Source organism: Schistocerca piceifrons, chromosome 1 (genome assembly GCF_021461385.2).
Source record: "Schistocerca piceifrons isolate TAMUIC-IGC-003096 chromosome 1, iqSchPice1.1, whole genome shotgun sequence".
In the NCBI taxonomy this organism is placed as follows: domain Eukaryota; kingdom Metazoa; phylum Arthropoda; class Insecta; order Orthoptera; family Acrididae; genus Schistocerca; species Schistocerca piceifrons.
In genome coordinates, this window is record NC_060138.1 from 127963806 (window position 1) to 127986880 (window position 23075).

General features: G+C 36.1%; 1 protein-coding gene across 1 annotated transcript in view; it reads left to right on the plus strand.

Moving 5' to 3' along the window:
- Nucleotides 1–6568: 6568 nt before the first annotated feature.
- The window catches only part of LOC124788297 (sulfotransferase 1C4), a 36321-nt gene continuing 19814 nt past the window's right edge, over nucleotides 6569–23075 (plus strand). Inside the window, exons 1-5 of the mRNA XM_047255566.1 lie at nucleotides 6569–6853; nucleotides 7374–7473; nucleotides 7698–7896; nucleotides 10151–10277; nucleotides 10544–10638. Coding sequence (XP_047111522.1) covers nucleotides 6643–6853; nucleotides 7374–7473; nucleotides 7698–7896; nucleotides 10151–10277; nucleotides 10544–10638 — 732 coding nt within the window. The 5' untranslated portion in view covers nucleotides 6569–6642. The remainder of the gene's footprint in view (nucleotides 6854–7373; nucleotides 7474–7697; nucleotides 7897–10150; nucleotides 10278–10543; nucleotides 10639–23075) is intronic.

Consider the following 23075-nt stretch of genomic DNA (forward strand, 5'->3'; position numbering starts at 1 on the left):
GTTAGCAAAATAAATATGTACTGTAGAATAACATCATTTTTGCTTATGATTTATATCCACATGAAAACCAACTGAACAGTTAGGAGGTGTTGATAAAATTTGAGTTTGATTACGCACAAAATCAATGGACAGTGTGACGTCCCCTCTCCCCTTTTGTTGTCGCTGTTGGTGTTGAGCCGCTACTGCTACAGCTCGGTCGGTGGAATAGAGACGCGACGCGCAATGATGGTTGTCCCCGCCGGATAACGTGGAACAGCACCTGAAAATCTCTAAAGAAAATTGTTCCTCGCGTAATGTATGAGAGTCCGTTTGCGAGTCCGCACAGTCTTCTCAGCGGTGCGAACTGCTGATTTTAATTGTCTGTTATGGTTTTATGATGATTTGCTATGCCCGGTTAGTTATTGCAATATTGAGTGAATCACCACTGAAGCGAGGAAAAATTCATTTGCGGTTCAGTATCAGTTGTTGTTACGTTGCTACGCAGAATTGTTCACTACGGCACAACGCAAATCCAGAGATAATCTATAATGCTGTCTCGCTTTCGTGCGTCGTAATATTATTTCGGCAAAACACTCCTTTCAATGCTCAATGTTCATCAAGTCACCCTTTCAATTAAAATGTTCACAGTTAATTAATTTTGATCATAAACTATCACACAGTTCAATTAATGATGGAGCCAACAAGTGAGATTTCCATTACTGACGAACAATTTTTATTGTTCTTTTTAGCAGTTAGTTTATAATCATCAAACCACACGCATACCGATGGATCAGATCAATGAAGATTCTTTTCAGTTCGCTGATCGTGACAATTACAACTTTTACAATCGGCGTATTTGTATTATCTTCGTGTGGTCGTATTAATGTTTCCTACTTAAGGTTAAACAGGTATTGCATTCTTCAATACTATGTCCATTCTTCGTTGTAACTGTTCACATTGATGAAGGTTTGAGACCAACAATGATATCTCCAACAATTAAAGTTCATTAACTCGACGTACACAATCAGAATATCACTTCAGTTCAAGTTCTCAAGTCAGAATAACTGAGAACAAAGTCCGCGCATCTCTATCACGCAATAGTACTTCTTTTGAATAGAAACAATCTCGTAGCGTTCCGTTTGTAGTACTATAACAAACGGTGCTCTCTCACGACTTGATAGCAAGCAAGCTAGCAAGCGACTAACATTTCCATGATCGAGCATTGTAGATGCATTGAATTTCCTTTGCGCCGGGTTTACAACTCTCTTTCACAATAAATGTTATCTCTGACCGACATATTACTTTGGACTTAACTTTTGTCGTACTGATTTGTAGTTATTACTGAGATGTTTGATAGCTAATTGAAGATAACCTTTCTTTCTTTCTACCTTTATTATATCATGACATACTCAGTAATTATCGAAATTGGTATTCATCAGAACTTTAAGGTCTTATATTATTGTCAAAGTTGTCCTACCTGTCAGGATAACACTGTTCCCTAATTTAAATTGTCATGACATTCTTATTTGGGTTTTCGGGTTTCTTGGGGTGTTACAACAGTCAGTATTGACATTGACATTCTTAGCCAGTGGCATCCATTGATGGGCTATATTATTAAATTAGAATTAAGGATACTGATAGTTTAATTTGGATAAGCAACACAGCATGAAGGTGGTACTGAAATTTCTGCTAAAATGAGCTTGGTTAGGTCTAGTCATTGTTAGAAAGTGTTACACTTATATGAACTCGGCAACCAGAATAAATTGTATGAGCAGTTGTGTTTTGAAAGCACTCTTTTCACTTAAATGGAAGGACTAATTGATTTAGTATTCATAAATACAAGAGAGACATACTTGTCCTGGCATCATAGCTAGGGTTTGTACAAAGGATGTTGTCATTTGTTTGAGTTAAGAATTAGCAAAATATTGAAGGGAGGTTACAAACACACTACCCACTTGTCAAGGAGCTTTACCAAATAACATTGTTATTTTCCATGTGGCTTATGAGAAATTTCAATCCTTGAATCTAAGTAATGGGTAACTGATATAAAAGGTGGATACTTAAGTCTTTCCTTAATTTTCTTTGAACTGATAGTGATTTCTGATTTCTTATTTTAGGTTATAGGGGAGCTCACTGAAGATCTTTGCACTAAGGTACATAATTCCACTATGAAGCCTAATCAAACTGAGGCAAAGTCTACACAATAATTATTTTTGCATCTTTTAGTGTGATTGTGCAAATCACTGGTCATCTTACAATTATTTTCACTATCAACAACAAATATTATTATAGTCTCTTTCCTCAATGTTCCTGTAATTCTACCAGAGAAATATGTGAGTTATTCTGCAAATTGAAGTGAGATTCATTTGTGTGAAACACACTGATGAGCCAAAACATTATGGCAACTGCCCACCGTGAGGTTGCATGCTGCGTGATGGCACTGAGGGCACATGATGCAGTAAGAAAAGTCTGTGAGTGGAGCAGAGATGAATGGAGAATTATCATAGCAACAATAAGTGCCGCTAATGTGGAAATCTGCCAACTTAAGTGGCTTTGACAAAAGCCAGGTTATTGTGGCCCAGCACCTGGCAGCGAGCATCTCAGAGATGGCGAAGCTGGTTGGCTGTTCAGTCGCTACTGTCAAGAGCGTCTACTTTCTAAGGCAGGGCAGGCAGCAATCTGTGCCACCTCTGATGACATAGTACAGCACTTGTGCAGGCGTAAATGTTTTGGAGCACACCGTTCAGCATACAGCGTTGAATATGGTGTTCCGCAGCAGAGGATCACTATGTGTTCCCATGTTGACCCAACAACATCAATTATGACTACAGTGGGTACAGAATCATTAAGAGTGGTCCATGGATCAATTGAATCATGTCACCTGGTCAGATGCATATCATTTATTGTTAAACCAGGTTGATGGTCATGTCCGGATATGCTGCCATCCAGGTGCACGGCTGCTGAAAGTATGCAGCACACCAAGGATGCAGGCCAGTGGCATCAATACTATGTTATCTGGGACATTCACCTGGTCTTCCATGGGGCCTGTGATACTAATCAAAGGCATAATGACAGCTAAGGACTATGTGAACATTATTAGGGACCACGTGTAACCCCTTATGTTTGATGTCTTCCTCTACAGTGGTGGTACCTTCCACCAGGATAACCGTCGGTGTCACAAGGCCAGAATTGTGCTGCAAAGATTTGAGGAGCCTGATAGTGAACTCACATGGATGCCTTGGCCATCAAATTCGACTTACCTGAATCTGACGAAACCCAACTGGGCCACTATCAGGTACCAGTTCTGCACCCACAAACCGACTGCCCGTAAATTACAGGAAGTGTGTGACCTGTGTGTAGGCATCTGGTACCACAATCCTCTGGAAACCTATCAAATACTTGTCGAATCCATGGCACGCAGAATCACTGTTGAACTGTGTTCCAGAAATGGACCGACACACTTTTAAATAGGTGGTCATAATGTTTTGGCTCATCAGTGTAAATTCATACATTCATTCATGTGTTCATTTGCTCAATCTTCCCATATTTCTTTCTTACTGACTACATACTAACTGGACCAATCTCTCCTCTGCCAAACATCTAGCATATAGAATGACTGCTCTGTGACCTGAAAAGAAAGTTTATTAGGAAATTATGACTCTCTGATGCAGCGGTGGAGTTAAAACACAACTACCTGGGAGCGAGATTTGGGTTTTGTCATACAGTTAACTGTTAGAGTGGTTACTTTTTGTGAATCTCATTTGGGGCTACAGTGTACATTATGATGTCTTGGAACAGTAATTAAGTCAATGATTACTGGTGATGTAGGGATTTGTTTCTAACTTATTACAAGCTGTCTCAGGGTTCTGTCCTACAAAACAGGGTTCAAGTAGCATTTTTGCATTGGTACTGTGTAAACTTCACCAGAAACTCATAATCAACATGGAAATTCACAGGCATGTGCAATATATACACACTGATTTTCATTATATTTGATTTAAATATTGATTCAAAGAAGGGACTTCTCGTTTCCTCTACAGATTTTCCTTCTTTTTCAATTATGATAAACTTTAGGACCAAACAAAAGCTACTCCCATAGCTCATTATCAAATGCATAATATTCACTCAAGGTAGCATCTGTAGTTTTTGTTGTGGCATATACAAACATTTGTTTCAGTTCCATCTGCTTATGAGCTGCACAATATTCATTTAAGGCTAGATTGTTGCCATTCTACTTATGTGTAGGGTCATTTCTCATTTTCTTGTGTTAGTACCACAATAAGGAAACAGTATCTTGTAATCTTCAATGCAAAACTGCTCTCTTTCAAGTGATATTCTGATAAGATGCACCCAATACTCAAAGCTCAAAATTATCACATTCATACATTTTCATTTATTCACACATTGTGTTCTATAATAAATATAGGAATTATTTTTAGACATAACATCCCTGAGTGTAAAAATCCTCACAATGTTAAGACAAGTGTTTAATAATACTCTTTACATTGTTTTTGAATATCTTGGTATTGCCAAATTCCTCCTGATCTCTTCTGTCAACCTGTTAAAGACTTCTGCACCAGAACACCAACTCCTTTCTGAACCCTAAGTAAAGATGGAAAATCTATACTGAATTAGTTTTACTTCTCATGTTATGTCTCATCAGCATGTAGCTGTAAGACTCCCAAAGTCTCTGCAGAGCCTTCAACAATATGTTGATTATCAACTTTACACTATATTTTTCATCTATGCTTCTGTGTGTTATGTCAGAGATTATAAAATTGAGTCAAATTTACAAAGAACTTCGACACTGCTGCACTGCCCTATGAGAGTATTGAGTGATATACTGCAAAGTGTGCTACCAATGCCATCAACAGGTCAACAAAATGAGAGATTTATTAGTGCAGAAGTGAGCTTATTGCTTAACTGAGGCATGTGTTGTTCCCACCGCAGTTTGTTTTCCACCTCCATCTGAATTCCTACAAAAACACACACACACACACACACACACACACACACACACACACACACACACACACACACACACACACACACACACACACATGGAGTTTAATTTAGAGTTGTGATCTCTACTACTGCTGCTATTTTTAAGTCATTTTTACTTTCCTGCAATTGCATAATATGATTTTTTTAAAGGTTAAGAGTTAAGCTGTTTCCTGTGTACCAGTTGTAAGCATGTTCAGCTGTTCTCCTGACAGCATCTGGTAGGTGTGGTTTTGGGGGTGTATCATTAGCAAACACTACAGTTTTTGAAGAGACCTCCTCATGTGTTTGGTATGTATTTAAATCAAGAACATGAATGAGCAAACTACCAAACCTGATGTGAACCCATATGAATAATTTCCCACTCTGAATTTAGTATATTCCTGTTAAATGCAATGTTGTTCTGATAAGTGGGCTCATACTGCCAAGTTATTTGTAAATGTGAGTCAATTTTATAGTCTCTGAAATAATATTCCACATCCTCTCAACCTGAAAAGTTTTATTTCATTTCCACCTCCCTTCTTTGGTGCTTCACATTTTGTCAGGCAGCACATGGGACAAAAAAAAAGAGAGCTATTGGTTTTTAGTGACTAATGATTTTGCAGGCTTTTTGTATTTTCATGAAAAATACTAAAGAATATTTATTTCTAATCATGCCTCTGAATCAACTAAAGCTTCTAACATGGCCACCCTTTGCCTCAGGTGCCTATATCTACTCTGAAGCACCATCTTTCATAAACAATTAATCTAAAAGTCCTTTTTAAAATATTTAAAATGACATGAATGGAGCGGAGAGTGACATTTGTTTGATTGATCCAGGGACAGCAAATAAATAAGTACGTGCATGTTTCAAATGAAATGAACTTCATCTAATTACTTTTTATTGTGCTGTCTTTTCATTATGAAAAACTTCCTGTGTATTAAACAAAACTGTTGTAATTACAATGTTTCTATAGAAAACAGCAAAATTCTTCCTCATTGTGCTTACTTTCATCTATGCCACCCAGGAATTTTTCTGAGCAGTATAAAGAAATAAAGGATGAATAGCTACATAGAAATATTTTTAAAGCTTTGTCATGTTGTTCTTTACTGTAGCCTCATAGGTAATTTATTCGTTTGATGCAGCACATTGGCACATTCTTACATAGTTAATAGTGCTTTATAATTAGTACAAGTTGCCTGTGGCAAGAAACACAGAATGCTCAGCAAGTAAATATTTGTTTATTTTGAAGGCATTACTCCATTTTTATTTGGTGAATTGGTAATTCTGTTTCACTTTTATTTTCAGTGACAACATGAAGAGCCATTTCTAAAGAGAACAAATGACAATAAGGTTTACGTATTTTCCTCTCCATAACACTATTTTACATTTAGTGTACATTTGTTATGACAGAATATGATGTCAGCAAACACAAAGAGATAACAATAGAGAGGAAATAGGAGGATGAGAGAAAGAGAAATATAATCTTTGTTCTTAAGCAGGTCAGGCTCCTTCCCCACTTTCACCAACAATGCTGCACATCTCAGCAACTTCTCTGCTTTCTACAGGCACAGTATATAAGAACAGCTCAGTTACAAAGAACACTCAGTCATCAGTGTGATGGAAAGTTGGGTAGACTGTGCTGCAGTTGTTTATATCTCTTAAGGTCTTAAATCCCCAAAATGTCTACAGCATTTCCATTGTCTATTAAATATGTGAGCCCGGATATAAACAAACAGTTATTAGAAGATTTTACAGGGGAAAGAACTGGTTTTGTGCAAGTAGGTGATGACCAGTGGTTTTTCCCAAGCAAGTATGCATCTGAAGGAGTTAATTTCTACAATTTCAGTGTACGGAAAGATGACACGTGGGTGGTAACATTTCCTAGATCAGGTAAGATATTTTAGATGAGCATTTACCGCTAAGTGCCTCATTTCTAAATAGCACCACAATACTTACTATTGATATCTTATATATGTTTTGAGTGTGATTTTTAAAAAATATGTTCAAAGCAGGCTTACATTGTGCAATGTGGATGACTACCTTAAATTAATGAATGAAACTAAGTTTTTATCACATAATCCAGAACAACAGCAGTGTTTAAGTCATTTTGAAAAGCTTATTTCAGACTGAGTATATACCATTAGTCAATTTTACATCACGTACATTCTTTTGAGGATAACATATATTTTTTGGTTATCACAAATGTCAAATTTCCACGTGCTTGCTGCTATTTGGAACATTTTATTAGAGGCCATATTGAGCCAATTTAGAAAAATCTATTCCACTTTTTCTTTTTTTCCTTCAAAGTGGTAAAAAATAACTTCTTTTGTTAGTCCACTTTATATATTGGTATGTACATGATTTTTATATTATTTATGGTGTGAAGAAAAGCAACATTTTCTATCTCCAGGAACAACATGGACACAAGAATTAGTCTGGTTGATAGCAAATGATCTTGACTATGATACAGCTACCAAAATTCCTCTGATTGACAGATTTCCTTTCCTTGAGTGAGTGAGTTACTAACAATAAGTTCAGCACACTAAAAATATTTTACACCACACTCTATTTACAATATTTATCTCCAGTAATTATTTAAGGTGACTTAACTATTATCACTTTCACTTATTTAATATATACATGCAATGTAAGTAGAACAGATCTGTAAAAACCATAGAAAGTCTTCTGGTAACTTAACGATGACACACTAAAAACTGATTTTTATTTTCTGCAGATTTAGCGTATTTGTGCATGATGAAGTGAAGAAGGAGCTTCTTAAACAGTCTGAAGGCAATCCAGAAAAACAGGCCCTAATAGAAAAACTCAGTAAGCCAGGATATGAAGTCCTTAGTGAAATGCCTTCACCCCGCTTCATCAAAACACATTTTCCATTTAGTCTCTTGCCACAAAATCTTTTAGAAGAAGGATGCAAGGTAAACACATATATATAGGAATAAACTTGTGAATTGTCTACTGAAATGTCTACTAGGTAAAAATCTACAAATTGCTTCTGATCAGTACCAAGCACTGTTGTTATTTTGGTTACATTAGTTTTTACCAGCATTCATACACTTTTTAAATTAGATAACAGCCATTAAAGACCACATTAGGTGACAATTACCCATTACTGGAGGTCTTCTTTCTAGTCCAAAATCTTTGCAATCTTTCTCTCACTTCTGCCTATTATCTTGACCTTCATCCTTTTCATTACTTGGATGGCATTGTGTCTTTTCCCACTGTGTCATTGACTGTGCATTCCTTGTGCATGTCTTACTGTATAGATCAGATAGTTCTCTCCAGAGATCCAAATGAAGGACTATATCTGGAACATTTTGCTTTGAACTTTTTGATAATACTAAGGATATACATATGGATCTTTAATGGAGTGGTTTCCCCTTGCCTTCTTCATTTTATGCCATTGACCAACTATAGTTTTATCCACCTTTAGAGGTAATTTCTTACTTGAGGACAAGAGACCCACTCACCAACCCTCCTGAGAGGTCATTGACACCTCTCACAGAAGGACTCCTTCTTCCAGGACTCATTCAGTCCTTGCATTAATAGCCACCTAAGTATAACAGTCTATATATTCAAATGTTTCCTCCTCTCTACCACAAGGAAGTGGATGCCAGGAGTACCCATTCATTGAGTCTGTGAGCACAATGGCATTTCATAAACTCTCCAGTACTTTTAGAGAGGAACAGCTTACTGAATCTAATTGAAGGGCAGTTTTCACTCATTTTGGAATAAATGTTGGTGAGCATGAGATGTGTGCACATGAGAATTTTTCTACTGGAGGAGTGCATTTTCCTGATACCATTAGAAAAATATTATAACATAACATACAATATAAACAAAAAAAGAAAGTTTTTGACAGTGTTATTACTATGTGTTAAGTACATGCTTTTAAGGTGAGTCTGCTGATCAATGAATGCTACTTGAGGTTTCATTATTTAATGCTTTTATTTTACTCATAATTCCATCTGGGTTTGTTTGTTATACATATTCATACAGTCATCTGTAGCCACTGACCTTCTGTAAAAATATGTGGGTGGTTCTTAAGAGTCTACCTGAATGATGGTTTCAGCTGGTGGTGTGAAGTAGTCATTGAATTTTTTGAGAGACAGTTCCGAGTCTGTCACATTGTCTCCAACAAATAATAAAGATATGTTCTTTTTTATGCGGTACACCACAACTTGCTAGTCTGATAACCTATCACATACCCCTCATTTTATTTGATGATTTCCTTATTAGATCGTCACTGGACATAACTTTTACATGTCTGACAATTCTTGTAACCAGCAATGCAGTTAGTCTGATCAGCTGGTCCAGGCAAGAATCTGCATGCTGTTGCCATCTGGAACCAACATGCTGAGCATGTGTACCATCCTATCGTCATTGACCAATTCTTGAGAAGCTGCCATTTGTTGACCACAATGCAACCTTGCTACACATGTCATGTTTTCAATGCCATGCTGGCATTTTTACAATGTCTATTTATATGAAACAACGTTAGAAACAACAGACCACTTTTTCAGCAAGCCAAATACATTTGTAATGGACTCAACAGTTCCATACTCAGCACATGGTTCCTTATCTGTCCACAGAACAACACATTAAATCATTACCTTTATTGCCCTCTAACAGTGCCAGATGAAAATCTGGTCAACTACAGTTGCATAAAGAAAATTCACGAAATAATTTCTTTTTGTGTGCTATAAACTTGTTGTATCAAACATTAAGTGTTAGAGAAACTGCCAATGTGATATATTTTGTTGGAAATTGGGGGAGATAAACTAGCAGACTGAAGCTATGAGATAGTCATGGGAGAAATGTTTGGTAACTCAGCCAGCAAGAGAATTCTCTATAAAAGGCAAGGAATTTGGAAAGTTTCATAATAATATACACACCACTGTAGAGTGGAAAATACATTCTATATTTTCATAATTTTTAATTCTAATCATCATTAAATCATAACTTTAAAATTTCCAGTCTATACACTATTCTGAACTGCACTGTAGTCTCTTAGCTTTTGGGACTGGAAAAATTAGGAATCCACCTTATTCCTTGATAAAATATGATGGAGCATATGAAGTTTCTCTGAGCATTTTGTTTGACAGAGGGAATTATATTAAGCACATAATTATGACGTTTTAATGAAGTAAAAATACTTGACCGCTTTTCCAGGTGATCTATGTTGCAAGAAATCCAAAAGATGTTGCTGTATCCTTTTATCATCTAAATAGACTCTTCCGTACACAAGGATATCGAGGGGATTTTAAAAAGTATTGGGACTACTTTGAAAAAAATCTCCGTAAGTATATCTGAATGAGTCCTTGTTCAAATATTCACACCACTTCTAGTGAAAGGTATGAACTTCATGATCCCTGCACAAAAACTAAGAATTATTTGTTGAAACAAATATGAAATAAATGAACAAGCTCAGTCAGAGGAGTTCTTTCTCAAGGAAACTGTCGTTTTATTTCAAAATATCAAAAATTGTCAACAAAACTAATTTGTTTGCTCAGTAGATAATAAAATGTAATTCTGAATTTCTATAGAGGATGTGAACTTTTCTAGATCCATGGACACCTTATTGGACACATGTCACTGAAGGATGGAAGAGGAGGGAACACCCGAATTTGCTGTTTTTGTTTTATGAGGAAATGAATAAGGTAAAAATAAAATTTTTGAAATTTATTCTACTGAAATGCAAATAAATGTATTCAAAATTACAATTTTATAGTGTTTTGTGTTAGTTAAAATTGCTTCATGAAGATTAATATGCAGTAAAATGTAATGTAAAATATGTAGCACAGAACAAAGTGAAACAACTCACCTCAAAGGGGAAGCACAAAATGTTAAATCAATGACACTACAATGTGCTTTACAGCCAATTTATCTTCCACATTAAACAGAATGTGAGGAATGGACACTACTCATAATTTTAGTACAAGCTTGTGTCCTTTGCTGAGGATGAATCACTAAGTTTGATGGGTATAAGGACATTACCCACATTAACTTAAATTTGTTTACCATCTCTCACTCCTGTTGAAGCATCCTGGATCAAATATTTGACTGTATTTAATATAAAATCTTACTTGGGAAACTGGAATGTTGTAGCATTAATGAAACCTTTCATGTATGTATGAATTATTTCCAATTATGTTGACCCTACAATGCCTTTTTTACAACTCCCTGTTGTCTGATGGAGTTATCTTGTGGGACGTTTCAGCCAAAGTACATAATCTTTTTGTTCTGCAGAAATGAGCTGTATGAACATTGTTTGAAGTAGGTAACAGTGCTGGTACACATTTTCTTTGGAAATTATTAGAATATTTTGGACACTACCAGAAAGTTTTGTCTAGCCAGAGAGTCTTCAAAATTTTGTCTGAAACTTTTGTTCCTCCATAAACTTCCATTTTCTGGGTTTCATATCACCAGTTACCAATTCACTAATTACATTCTTAATTTGATGTCCACTTTCCTTAAAAGTCATTAACATTCTTTCTTTATGTTGTTTCATATGTTTATTTATTATCCATTCAGCATGTTTACCATGCATTTGGCTTAGTCAAAATACATTTTACATATTTCATAAAAGTATAGTTGTTACTAATTTTTACATTATACATTATACATACATATACATACATCTTTTTAGTAGTTAGTAATTTGCACATTTTACTCACATCATCATTTAACATATACATAAATACGTATAAATACATAAACTTCTGACTAATCAGACAATTTCAGCAATAATCATTATACAGTTTATGTTCAAGAAATAATTATGTGGTTTTACACATTTAGTTAATGATAGTTACATTATTTCATTGTTTATACATTCCTTTCAAATTACTTCCAAGATATTCTTCAATTGAGTAATATGCTTTATTTTTGAGCCATGTGTCTAAAGCTCCTTAAATTTAAAGTGGGTGAGGGTTGTGACAGATTGTGGCAGTTTATTATATAACTTTAGACTTAGGTGTTTGTGACTGTTGTGTGTCAGTAACAGCCTAGAATACAGTATATGAAGCATGCAGTTGTTTTGAGTGCTGTGCAAATGTAAATTCATTCTATGTGTAAATTATTGTATATTTTCTTTACGTGTATTACGCAGTTATACATATAGAGACTTGGGAGTGTCATTATGTTTAATATACTGAAGTGCTCCTTACAGCTTTCTGTTGGACCCAGTCTTTGTAAACATCTAATTTTTTTTTTTTTTTTTTTTTTTTTTTTAATACAGTTTGTGCTTGGTGAATTACCCCGTAACAGAATCCCATATTGTAGCTGTGACTGAAAGGATGCATAGTAGCAGAGCATCAATAAACTTTTACTGACAGAATATTGTAGTTTATACAGCAGGAATATTACGTGTGCAAGTTGGCCTGCCAGATAGCTTATATGCTCTTCCTATGAGAGCTTTTGGTCTATTTTTAGTCCTAGTAGTTTGACACTATGATTCTCTGCTTTCCATACGTTCAGATTAAAATAAATTTCCTCTGTTTTTGTGTTGTTTATGCATAACTCGTTAGCAATAGACCACACACTACATTTTTCGAAAAGTTCATTAATTTTTTTTTTACCACTTCTTGCATACCCCCATCTGTGGAGATCATGGTCATATCATCAGCATATAAAACATTTTCGCAAGCTTGGGAAGTCATTAACATAGATAATAAAGAGGAAGGGTCCAAGAACGGAGCCCTGTGGAGTTCCTCTCTTAATTTTCATTAGATCTGACCTTTCATTGTTCACACACACTGACTGTTGCCTGTTATTTAAGTATAGCTTAATCAAATTAAGTGGTTAGTCTGCAATACCATAATATTCTAATTTTTTAACAATTATATCATGTGATACTGAATCAAATACTTTGCTTAAGTCTATGATTGTTGCACAGGTGGTCAGCTTCCTTTCAAAAGCGTTGTGGATTTCGGTTAGCTGCCTTTCAATAGCTTTTATGGTTGACTGATTAGTTCTAAATCAAAACTGCCTGTCATTAAGTAATTTATTGCTCTCAAAATACATGTAAATCTGTGTGTGTGAGCAGCTATCTATGATTTTGGCGAGTATACGGACAATTGATATTGGTCTATAGTTATCTGGCATTTCTCTGTCACCCTTTTTGTATATGGGTAGTGTAACTGTAATTTTAAGGCAATCAGGGAAAATGCCATCATCAAGGATTTTATTTGCAAGGTAGAGTAGAGGAGTTCTAATTTCCTTAACTATAGCCTTTATTACAAAGTTACTGAATCCGTAGTAGTCTTCTGTTCTAGAGTTGTTCAACTTGTTTAAAGAGTTATTTATATCTGTGACAGTTATTCTACTCTATTTAAATCTTTTATCTTTTTTATTCTGTGATTATGAAAGAAAAGCTTCCGCATCAGTTAAATCATTACTTTTTGGTACCTGGGCATTTACTAAATTTATGAAGTGTTTGTTGAGAGTTTTGAAATTAATTGGGTTACTGATTTCTTCTTTCTCCATGTTTATCTCACTTTTAACTATGTTGCAGGCAGCTTGTTTTTAGAATTTAAAATATACTCCTCATTTGATTTCATTTTTGCTGCTTTAATTTCAGATTTGTATATTTTTCTTAAGTTCATATATCTATTCTTGTTTTCTTGATTGCCTTCAATTTTGCCCTTCAGCATTGAGTTGAAAGATTCTAATTTTATTTAGGTGCACGGTGTACCACTTTTTTGTGTGTTGTGGTTTATGCATATTGCTACGGTTAGATCTCTTAGTAACAAGAGGGCAGTTACTGTCTAATGTATTTTTTATATTGCATATGAATGCAGAAAAGCTTTCATTTATATCTTTATCAATGGTTAGTATTCTAGCCATTCTGTTCTACTCAGTTCACTTCTCATTACTTCAATGTTCTCTTCCTTGTGAGCTTATATGTAGTTAACATCCTGGTATCATCAAGTGACAGATTTCCAATTTTCAGCCATATGCCATCATGGTTAGATAGTCCTAATTTGATGGTATCCCATTCTACTTGATTCCTACACACATTGCTAATTATATTGTCAAGGCATGCCTCCATTCTGGTCAATTATTCATTTAAGCAGTAGTAATTCATTGATCTTAAGATATTTAGGATGTATACCACAGTTTTTCTCTTTGCTCTTACATCTATATTAATGTCTCCTGTGATAAATGTTTTATTCTGCTTGTATTTGGTAGTCAGTAAGATTAATTCAGAGAGTTTTTCTGTGAATATCTCCTCATCAGAACCTGGTCGTCAGTAAACTGTTGCAATAATTTAGCTAATGAATATGTGTTGCTTTTGTCACTGTTCACGAGATCCCATATATTTTCAACAAATTGGGACTTTATTAAAAAGTAATTGAATTTATTGTTTTATTATTAGATCTGCATTATTTACCAGTCATGTTTGGACAGACTGCATCAAGATTACATACACACGTATGATTTATTTACAATTTTCATATATATTCAGACAAATATTCATTATATATACAGGATGTTCTAAAAAAAGGTGTCGAATATTTTGAGAGGTGGTAGTACTCATCAAAACATGAAAAAGAAGTCCAATAAACATGACTCCAGAAATGCATACTTTCTGTGATAAGCACATGTTTACAGGAGGTGTTCAATGTGAAGTTCATTCATGGCAATGCACCCCTCTGTCCTCTAGCATAATGAATGGTGCACCCTTTGAAATACACCGGGTTGTTGTTGTACTAGCTGTCACACATCAAAGACGCGACCCTGTATTGTCCGCACATAGTGGATTAGCATAGTGTAGACCAATTTCTTCAAGTGTTCCCATAACCAAAAGTCTAGGGTCTCGAGGTCTGGGGAACAAGCACGCCAAGGTGTGGGGACTCCCTCAACAATCCAGTGGCCCTGCAATGTCTGGGTCAGATGTTTGCGCACATTGTGACAAAAGTGTGCTGGTGGCTCATCATGCATTAACCACATTTTTATTCATTGCTGCAATGGCACAGCCTCCAGCAAGGTAGGATATACATTAAAGAGAAAGTCCGTATAATGTGCCCTAGTTAACCTTGCTCATAGCATATGGCCCTATTAATCTGTCACCAAGTACACCTGATTGAGAATCAGTGTTGATGCCCTCTTTTCTGAATTGCTTGTGGATTTATATCTGCCAATGAATTCTGGTTATGGAAATTCACAAAACCATCTCTTGTGAATCCTGCTTCATCGGTAAATAAAATCTTGGATGTGAACAGTGGATCTGTGGTCCCCCTCTGCAATGACTATTGACATAACCACCATCTGTGATGATGATCCTGTGGCCTTAATGCTTGAATGCACTGTAGATGATATGGGTACAGCAATTCTTCATGAAGTACCTCCTAGATAAGAGAGTGAGACATGCCTTCTGCTGCTGCTAATCAACACACACTGGTCCCAAGGGTTTCTTCCACTGAATGTAGCACATGCTTCTCCATGTCAGGCGTGCAGACTGCATTGGGCCTTCCACAGTCAGGCTTCTGAGCAAGAAGGGTACCTGTGTCCCTCAGACACTGGAAAAGTCTGTCGAACAGCTCATCACTTATCAGAGGCCACTCTGCGCTGTGAATATTTTTCACTGTAGAGGGTACAGGCTCGTAGACTATATCCATTTGCTAAACCGTAGCAGAATATTGTATCCACCATTTCACTTGTTGAGTAGAAGACTTCCAATGCTAACACGTGGTGGGAGAAAAAAATGTAAATGTACTGCACCCATTGTACATACAAAACAGAGCAATAACAGTAAATACATAAGTGAATCACATTTGGAAGAAGGCAAAATATCATGATACCTACCCAGGATTGACAGTGCTGTACAATAAAGCACATAAACATGACGAAAACCAATGTAGCCTACAACATGTCTTAAACCAGACAACTAACTGCAGACCACCTAATGGTAGGGAGAGTACAGTGAGTAATACTGCCAACACATTTGATGGAGCATTAATGCAATGACTGTGCTAAACTTTGCAACCAAGTATTGCACAGCCCTTCCTATAAACACATTTTAATTTCAGAAAGTATGCTTTTGTTCATTGGACTTATTTTTCTTGTTTCAATGAGTACTACCACCTCTCCAAGCATTCCAAAGTATTAGACAGTTTTGTCTGAACTCCCTGGTGACAGGGATTGCACTTCTCAGGGCAATGAGTTAAAGCAACCACTGTAAAACCATCTTTTGTTCCAGACAGTCAACAGCTAGGTGTATCAATGTTCCTCTTGTTGGGGGTGTCATGATTATGTGTATCTTACCTTATGCTGGAAACCCTTTGGTTTTCTTTTACACTGATGAAGTATAAAAACACGTGCTGGCTGAAGGTTTTCATTACTCCTGACCAGGTGAATATAGGCTTGCAGTGCTCCAGTCTTGCTTGATGCAATGATTCTGACTGCATTCTTTTATAGCTTTAATACTTCCTTGCAACCTGCAATGTGTACCCGTAACAGTAAGCCACAGTTTTTGAGACTATGGAACAGCGCATAATACTCTGTTATAAGGTATGAGTCAGTTAATACACCTTTTAGTCTCCTCAGAAGGTATAGTATGTGGGAGAGCTTTGAGTATGCATGTGCACGCACTCAACACACACACACACACACACACACACACACACACACTCACATACACACACACACACACACGGGTCATTCATTGATAGCTCGCTATCAATCATAAGTCCCAGCAGTTTGACAGCCCCCATATTATCGTGGTATCCAATATTTCTAAGGCTGCATAACAGATGTGTTTTTTCTTCAATAATTTTAATTTTATTTTCAATGAACCATTCTTTGACATTTTCAAAGAACATATTTGTAGCTTGCAGAGCTTGTGTAGCATGTTTTTCTTTCACAAAAAGAGTGGTGTCATCAGCATACTGTGGTTGATACAACCCAGATCATTAATGTAAATAAGGAACAGGAGAGGCCCTATGATGAACCCCTGGGGTACATCATGATCCAGTTTTTGTTCTTGGGAGATTGCACCAAGAAAAGATACTACTTGCTATCAGTTTTCAGGATAGGATTGGAGAGTAACCACCACAACAATTCCAATACCATAATACTTTAATTTAATAAGCAATATCTTGTACAAGATGCAGTCAAATGCCTTCTGAGGTCACAGCATATCAGTGGCAGACTTTTCCTGTCTTCAAACCCTTGCCTTATCTCCCTAATTAAGTCCATTGGCTTTCTCTTATGAAAACCATGCTGTTGTGCTGAAAGAGTTTATTGTCTTTGAAGTAATGTTTGTAGCTATTGTTTCATTACAGAGTGCATCACTTTAGCTAGGATGGGGATTATGGAAATTGGTCTGAAACTGGACATTTCACATGGATCACCTTTTTTTGTGGACTGGTACTTTCCATGCCAGTTTCAGGAATTCTGGGAAGACACCAAAGGAAAAACATTTGTTGATTACTATGGTTGAGCAAGCTCTGGGATAATTTCCTTCAGGACTGTGTGGCCTATGCCATAGATACCTGCTCATTTTGAGTATTTACATGTATTCACTATTTTTTACAATGTCCTAGAGTGCACTTACTTCCAGTTTTTAAGCAACACCTTACATTTTTATATGAGCTGTGCAATCTAAGCCTGAGTCTTGAATTTAATTTACAATATTTCTTGCTGTCCTTATGAAGTACTGATTGAAGTACTGAATTACGGTATGCTCATTTATCAGAGTCTAAGCTGCTTTACACGGATTATGAGCCTCATGAACAAACTTGTCATAATACTCCTTCTTTGCATCCTCCACTCCCTCCCTCTTGGCTCTTAAGTAATTACTATGAAGCAGGTCTTTAGCTGGAAGTTCTGAAGCTGTCTTCATACAGTCCCTGAACGTTAATACAATGCCTTTTATTTATCTAGCTCCCTATAATAGCTTTTTCCTTCCTTGTAATTTACCTGTTGGATACTTCTTGAGGACTACTGGGAATATGTCATCAAATTGTGTTTTCAGGGTTTGGAACACACATTTAAATGAAGCACTGGCCCCACTGCATTTTCCTGCTGCCATTTCACACCAGACAGTGCTGATTTACTATCATTTAATGTCTATTCTTTAATAACCCTCCTATTGAATGTGTAGCTTGAACAACATGTACTTGGATGCAATTTACTCTTATTCTTCATGCTGAGTTCCATTATTAATGCACTGTGGTCTGTGCGAATAAAAATAGAAAATGACCAAAAACTAATGGAAGAACCATGGGAAGTAGGGGGTTTTGGTTGGGGCAAACTAAAAATATGATACTACTAATAACAGCACCACTTCAAAACAAAAATTAACCCAAAAATCAAGTGCCCAAAATTTTCAACAACTGATAACCAAAAAAAGCAAAACAATTCATACTGCACATTTCATTTAACCTATATAGGTCAAACGAGGAGTGCTGTACCAGTAACCCACACACAACCCAAAAACAAATACTGCAAATTTCACTTAACATAGGTCAAACGAGGCGTGCAGTACCAGTAACCCACACACAGCCCAAAAACTTTGTCTCACAAATTTTGCGTGACATATATAGCTCAAACAAAGCCCTCAGTAGCAAACTAATCACACACAACTTGGAAACCTAATATCACAAATTTTGATTGACCTACATAGTTCAGGTGTATCCTGTGGTACCAGAGACCAATGCACATTTCGAAAACCACAAATTTTACCTCACCTATAAAGATGAAATGGGGCCCACAATATCAAAACCATAACACTCATACTGTCAAATCATCATCCAAACCTTCACTTAACACAGCTAGATAAAATGAAGCCCTGAGTACAAGAAAACAAAATTCATTCCCATAACTAACAAAAACAAGACCTAACTAATGACAGTAAAATAATATTGACATTCGATATTGCAGTAGGCACTGCAAAGTTGCTTCGGGTATGCATGGATGTTCAAAGGAACAGGCACTGTGGGGACAACAACCATCATGAAATACATTAAATACATTCACATCTGTGAGTATGGGCAACCATCAGCTGTAGAGTGGAAAGATGACAGTGAATATTTGTGCCAGACTGGACATCGAACTCTTATTTCCCGCTTATCGCAAGCAGTCGCCTTACTGTTTGGGTATCCATGCATAAGTCATGGCCAACCCAAACTACCATATGTTGCCAAACATGTGTCAACCACCTGTACTCATACATCCATTATGTATATTCCCATGCAGGTGAGACATTTTAATTTAAAGTCACCTGCCTGGTGTCGGCGGATAAATAAAATGTTGCAGTGCCTGTGTTATTTGAATTTATGATGCAAAGTTTCTTTGGACATGCATGCATGTGACATCAGTGAAAGAATATGATGTTGCAGTGTCTTTACTATTCTGAATTACAATGTTGCCACAGTGGCTGTTCCAAGGACATGCATGCATGTTCAAAGAAACTTTGCATCATAATTTCGAATAACACGGGCACTACAACATCGAATTTATGCGCCGACACTTGGCAAGCGACTCTAAAGTAAAATGTCTCACCTGTATGGGAATATACATAATGGAAGGTTGCAGACACATAGTTGGAGATATGTGGAAGTTTGGGTGTGACTGTGAGTTGTGCATGGATAGCTTAATGGTAAGGTGACTGTTCGCGATAAGCAAGAAATCTGATTTCGAATCCCAGCCTTACACAAATTTTCACTGTTGACTTTCCATTCGACAGCTGATGGTTGTCCATATTTGCCTTTGCGAGTACATTTAAAGAATATCCACATTACGTATCAACCACAAACCAATTCAATTACCAAACATGAACAATAAAAACCCCAAAATTAAAAACAAAGAACGTGCATCATCACCTTTTTCTGTATACAAACACAACTACAAACATAAACACACATATCTCATTTTGTCAAGGCACACACATTATATGTAAACAGTCCAAGTAACTGTAAGAAGGAGTGAGAATTTGACAACGGGCAACATATCTTTGCCCATAGCCACATACAATGACCTCCTAGTAAATTTATTTATCATATCCATAACTAACAGAAAAGAAAAGTAATATTAGATCTCCAGTCATTTATCTATTTATTTATTTCATTTGTGTTCTGTAGACCCATTAGTGATAAATCACTTGGATGTAGAACGTGTCATTTACATGACTTTGAGACATTTGTTTATAATAATAGGTTGTACAATGAATAATATATTACATAGAAAAAATGTTTACAAGAATTATTTTTTCTAAAAAGTTACAAATTACATTGAACAGACTTACAATAGGTCAAAATCAATTCACATATTCTCATACATAAATTCGTCCAGTGAGTAAATGGTTTTACTTAGACGATACTGTTTAAGTTGATCTTTAAAAGTAGGTGATCAGTAACTGACATTTTTATTGCCTGAGGGAGAGCATTAAATATTTTTATGCAAGAGTAGTGTACTCCTTCTTGCACCATACTTAGATTCTTTTGCTCAAGATGTAGATCATTTTTTACCCTAGTGTCATAGTTATGATACATGCTGTTCATTTCAAAAAGGGAATGGTTTTTACACAAGAAACAAATGAGAGAGAAAATGAACTGAGATACTGTTGTGAGTATTCTCAGTTCTTGGAAGAGTTTCCTGCAGGAATGTCTGTAAATGACACCACACAGAATCCTAATGACTCTTTTCTGGGCTATGAGGATTTTGTTTGTCTTTGGCTGGTTTCCCCAGAATATAATTCCATAGACCATCAGGGCATGAAAATAACTAAAATATTTTTTTAAATTTTTTTTTAAGGTAAGGAATGTGTAAGGACAAGTTTAGAATGCTATTAACAAGTAGACCCAGGAACTTTGTTGACTCCACTCTTGCTAAATTCCCATCATTGTATTTAACATCCTCACCTTCGATATTTTGGCTTGTATGGAATTGAATCAATTGAGTTTTTTCAAAATTTAGTTATAATCCATTAGAGGTAAACCAGTTAAAGGCTCCTGAAAGATTGCATTTACAGTGATTTCAAGATTAGTATTTGTTGAATTCTCTACCAGAATCGTCGTGTAATTGGCAAACAAAGTAAATTTTATCCTAGCCCTTGTACACATTGGAAGGTCATTTATGAAAATAAGGAAAAGTAGAGGACCCAGACATAGTTTATTGTGCCCCAAGAAAAGGACACTGGTTCCCCATTAGTGTTGTTTACCATGACTTTCTGTTCCGGTCCTTTAAATAGGAGGCAAGCCACATCCCTGCTTCTCCAGTTAACCCATAAAATTCTGCCTTTCTCAGAAAAATCTCATGGTTGACACAATCAAACGCCTTAGAAAAGTCACAAAAAATTCCAGTTGCGGACATTTTATTATTGACTGATTCAAGAATTGCATTGGTGAAAGAATCTATTGCATCTTCTGTTGAGATGTTTTTCTGGAAACCGAATTGACTTATTGAGAATATTTTATTTACTAAGGTGTTCAAGAATCCTTCTGTGTACAAGTTTCTTGAGAATCTTGGAGAAACAAGTTAAGAGTGAAATAGGACGATAATTGGTTACTTCGTTTCTGTCACCCTTCTTGTACAATGGTTTCACCACTGCATATTTAATTCTATCAGGGACAATTCCTAGTCTCAGTGAGTCATTACAGATGTGGCACAGGACTTCACCTACGAAAATGTGTGTGTGTTTCAACACTTTGATGGAAATACCATCAATACCAGTTGAGTTTTTGTTTTTCATGGTCCTTATTATCTTCTTAATTTCTTCTACAGTGACAGGAGGCATGCTAATCTGGGGTGTTGCACTACGTCCACTTCTTTGTAAAAGATTCAGAGCCTCATTTATAGGACCATTACACCCTATTTTATCTGCTGCAGTCAAAAAATGCTTGTTTCAAATTTTTGCAACATTTTCACCTTTATCAATGATATTCCCATTAGGTATAACTTCAATATTTTCTGCATCATTTGAGTAACTACCAGTTTCCCTTTTAATAATACCCCAGATGGTTTTTATTTTGTTGCCAGAATTATCTATTTCTGATTTGATGAACATACTTTTTGTCTTTATCAGAACTTCATTTAAGATCTTGCAGTACCTTTTATAATGAGCTTTTATTTCAGGGTCATTTGTATTTCTGAGAGAAACATAAAGCAGTCTTTTAGTCCTACATGATGTTTTTATTCCTTTTGTGAGCCACTGTTTGCTGGGATGGCTCTGGTACTTGTTCTTTGCAGTTCTTAGAGGGAAGACAGCTTCAGTGGCACATAAATTCATTTATAAATAGGTTAAATTTATCATTGACTTTCAGTGCTCTATAAATTGGACTCCAGTCAATGAGTTGAAGATAACTGTTGAAGATCATGAGATTTTCATTATTAATTACACTAAATGACCTTTTATAGACTTTGTCCTTCTTGTGTGGGCATGTATCATTGATAGTTAGCAATTGGCCATCATGGTCTGAAAGACCATTTAGGACTTGTTTCACTGTTGCATTGGAGTTTCTATTCTCATCAATGAAAATATTATCTATAAGACTTGAACAGTAGTTCGTAACCCTTGTGGGGAAGTCTACCTTGGGTGTGAGGTTGTATGTGTTCATTATATGTAGCTGGTCAGCTCTACTATTACCATAATCTAGAAAGTTAATGTTAAAGTCTCCTAAGACTACAGTATTTTATTTTTTGAATATATATGGGGTAGAAGAGATTCGAGTTGCTTAAAGAACATACACTGCTTCCCTGATGGGGCCCTATACACTGTTACTACAATGAGTGATAGGGTCTTGGTGCTAATTTCTATACCGCAAGCTTCAAAATGCTGAGCAAAACATTATATTCTTTTTTACATATATAATTACACCGCCCTTCAGCACACTGTTTCTACAAAAGTGAGAGGCAATATGATAGCCATCTCGATTCAGCATATTGATACCCTCTTTTACATGGTGTTCAGTAAAACAAAGGATATCGGCATTATCAATAGTATTACTGTCACTAATATTCATTGTCAACAGTTCTAGTTTACTTCTTAGCCCCCGTATATTTTGATGGAAAATACACAGTTTGTCACATTTAGTACTGACTTTTTGAGGAAGTGAGTTGCTAGGTTTCAAGATGGGTGAGTTTTTGCACATGC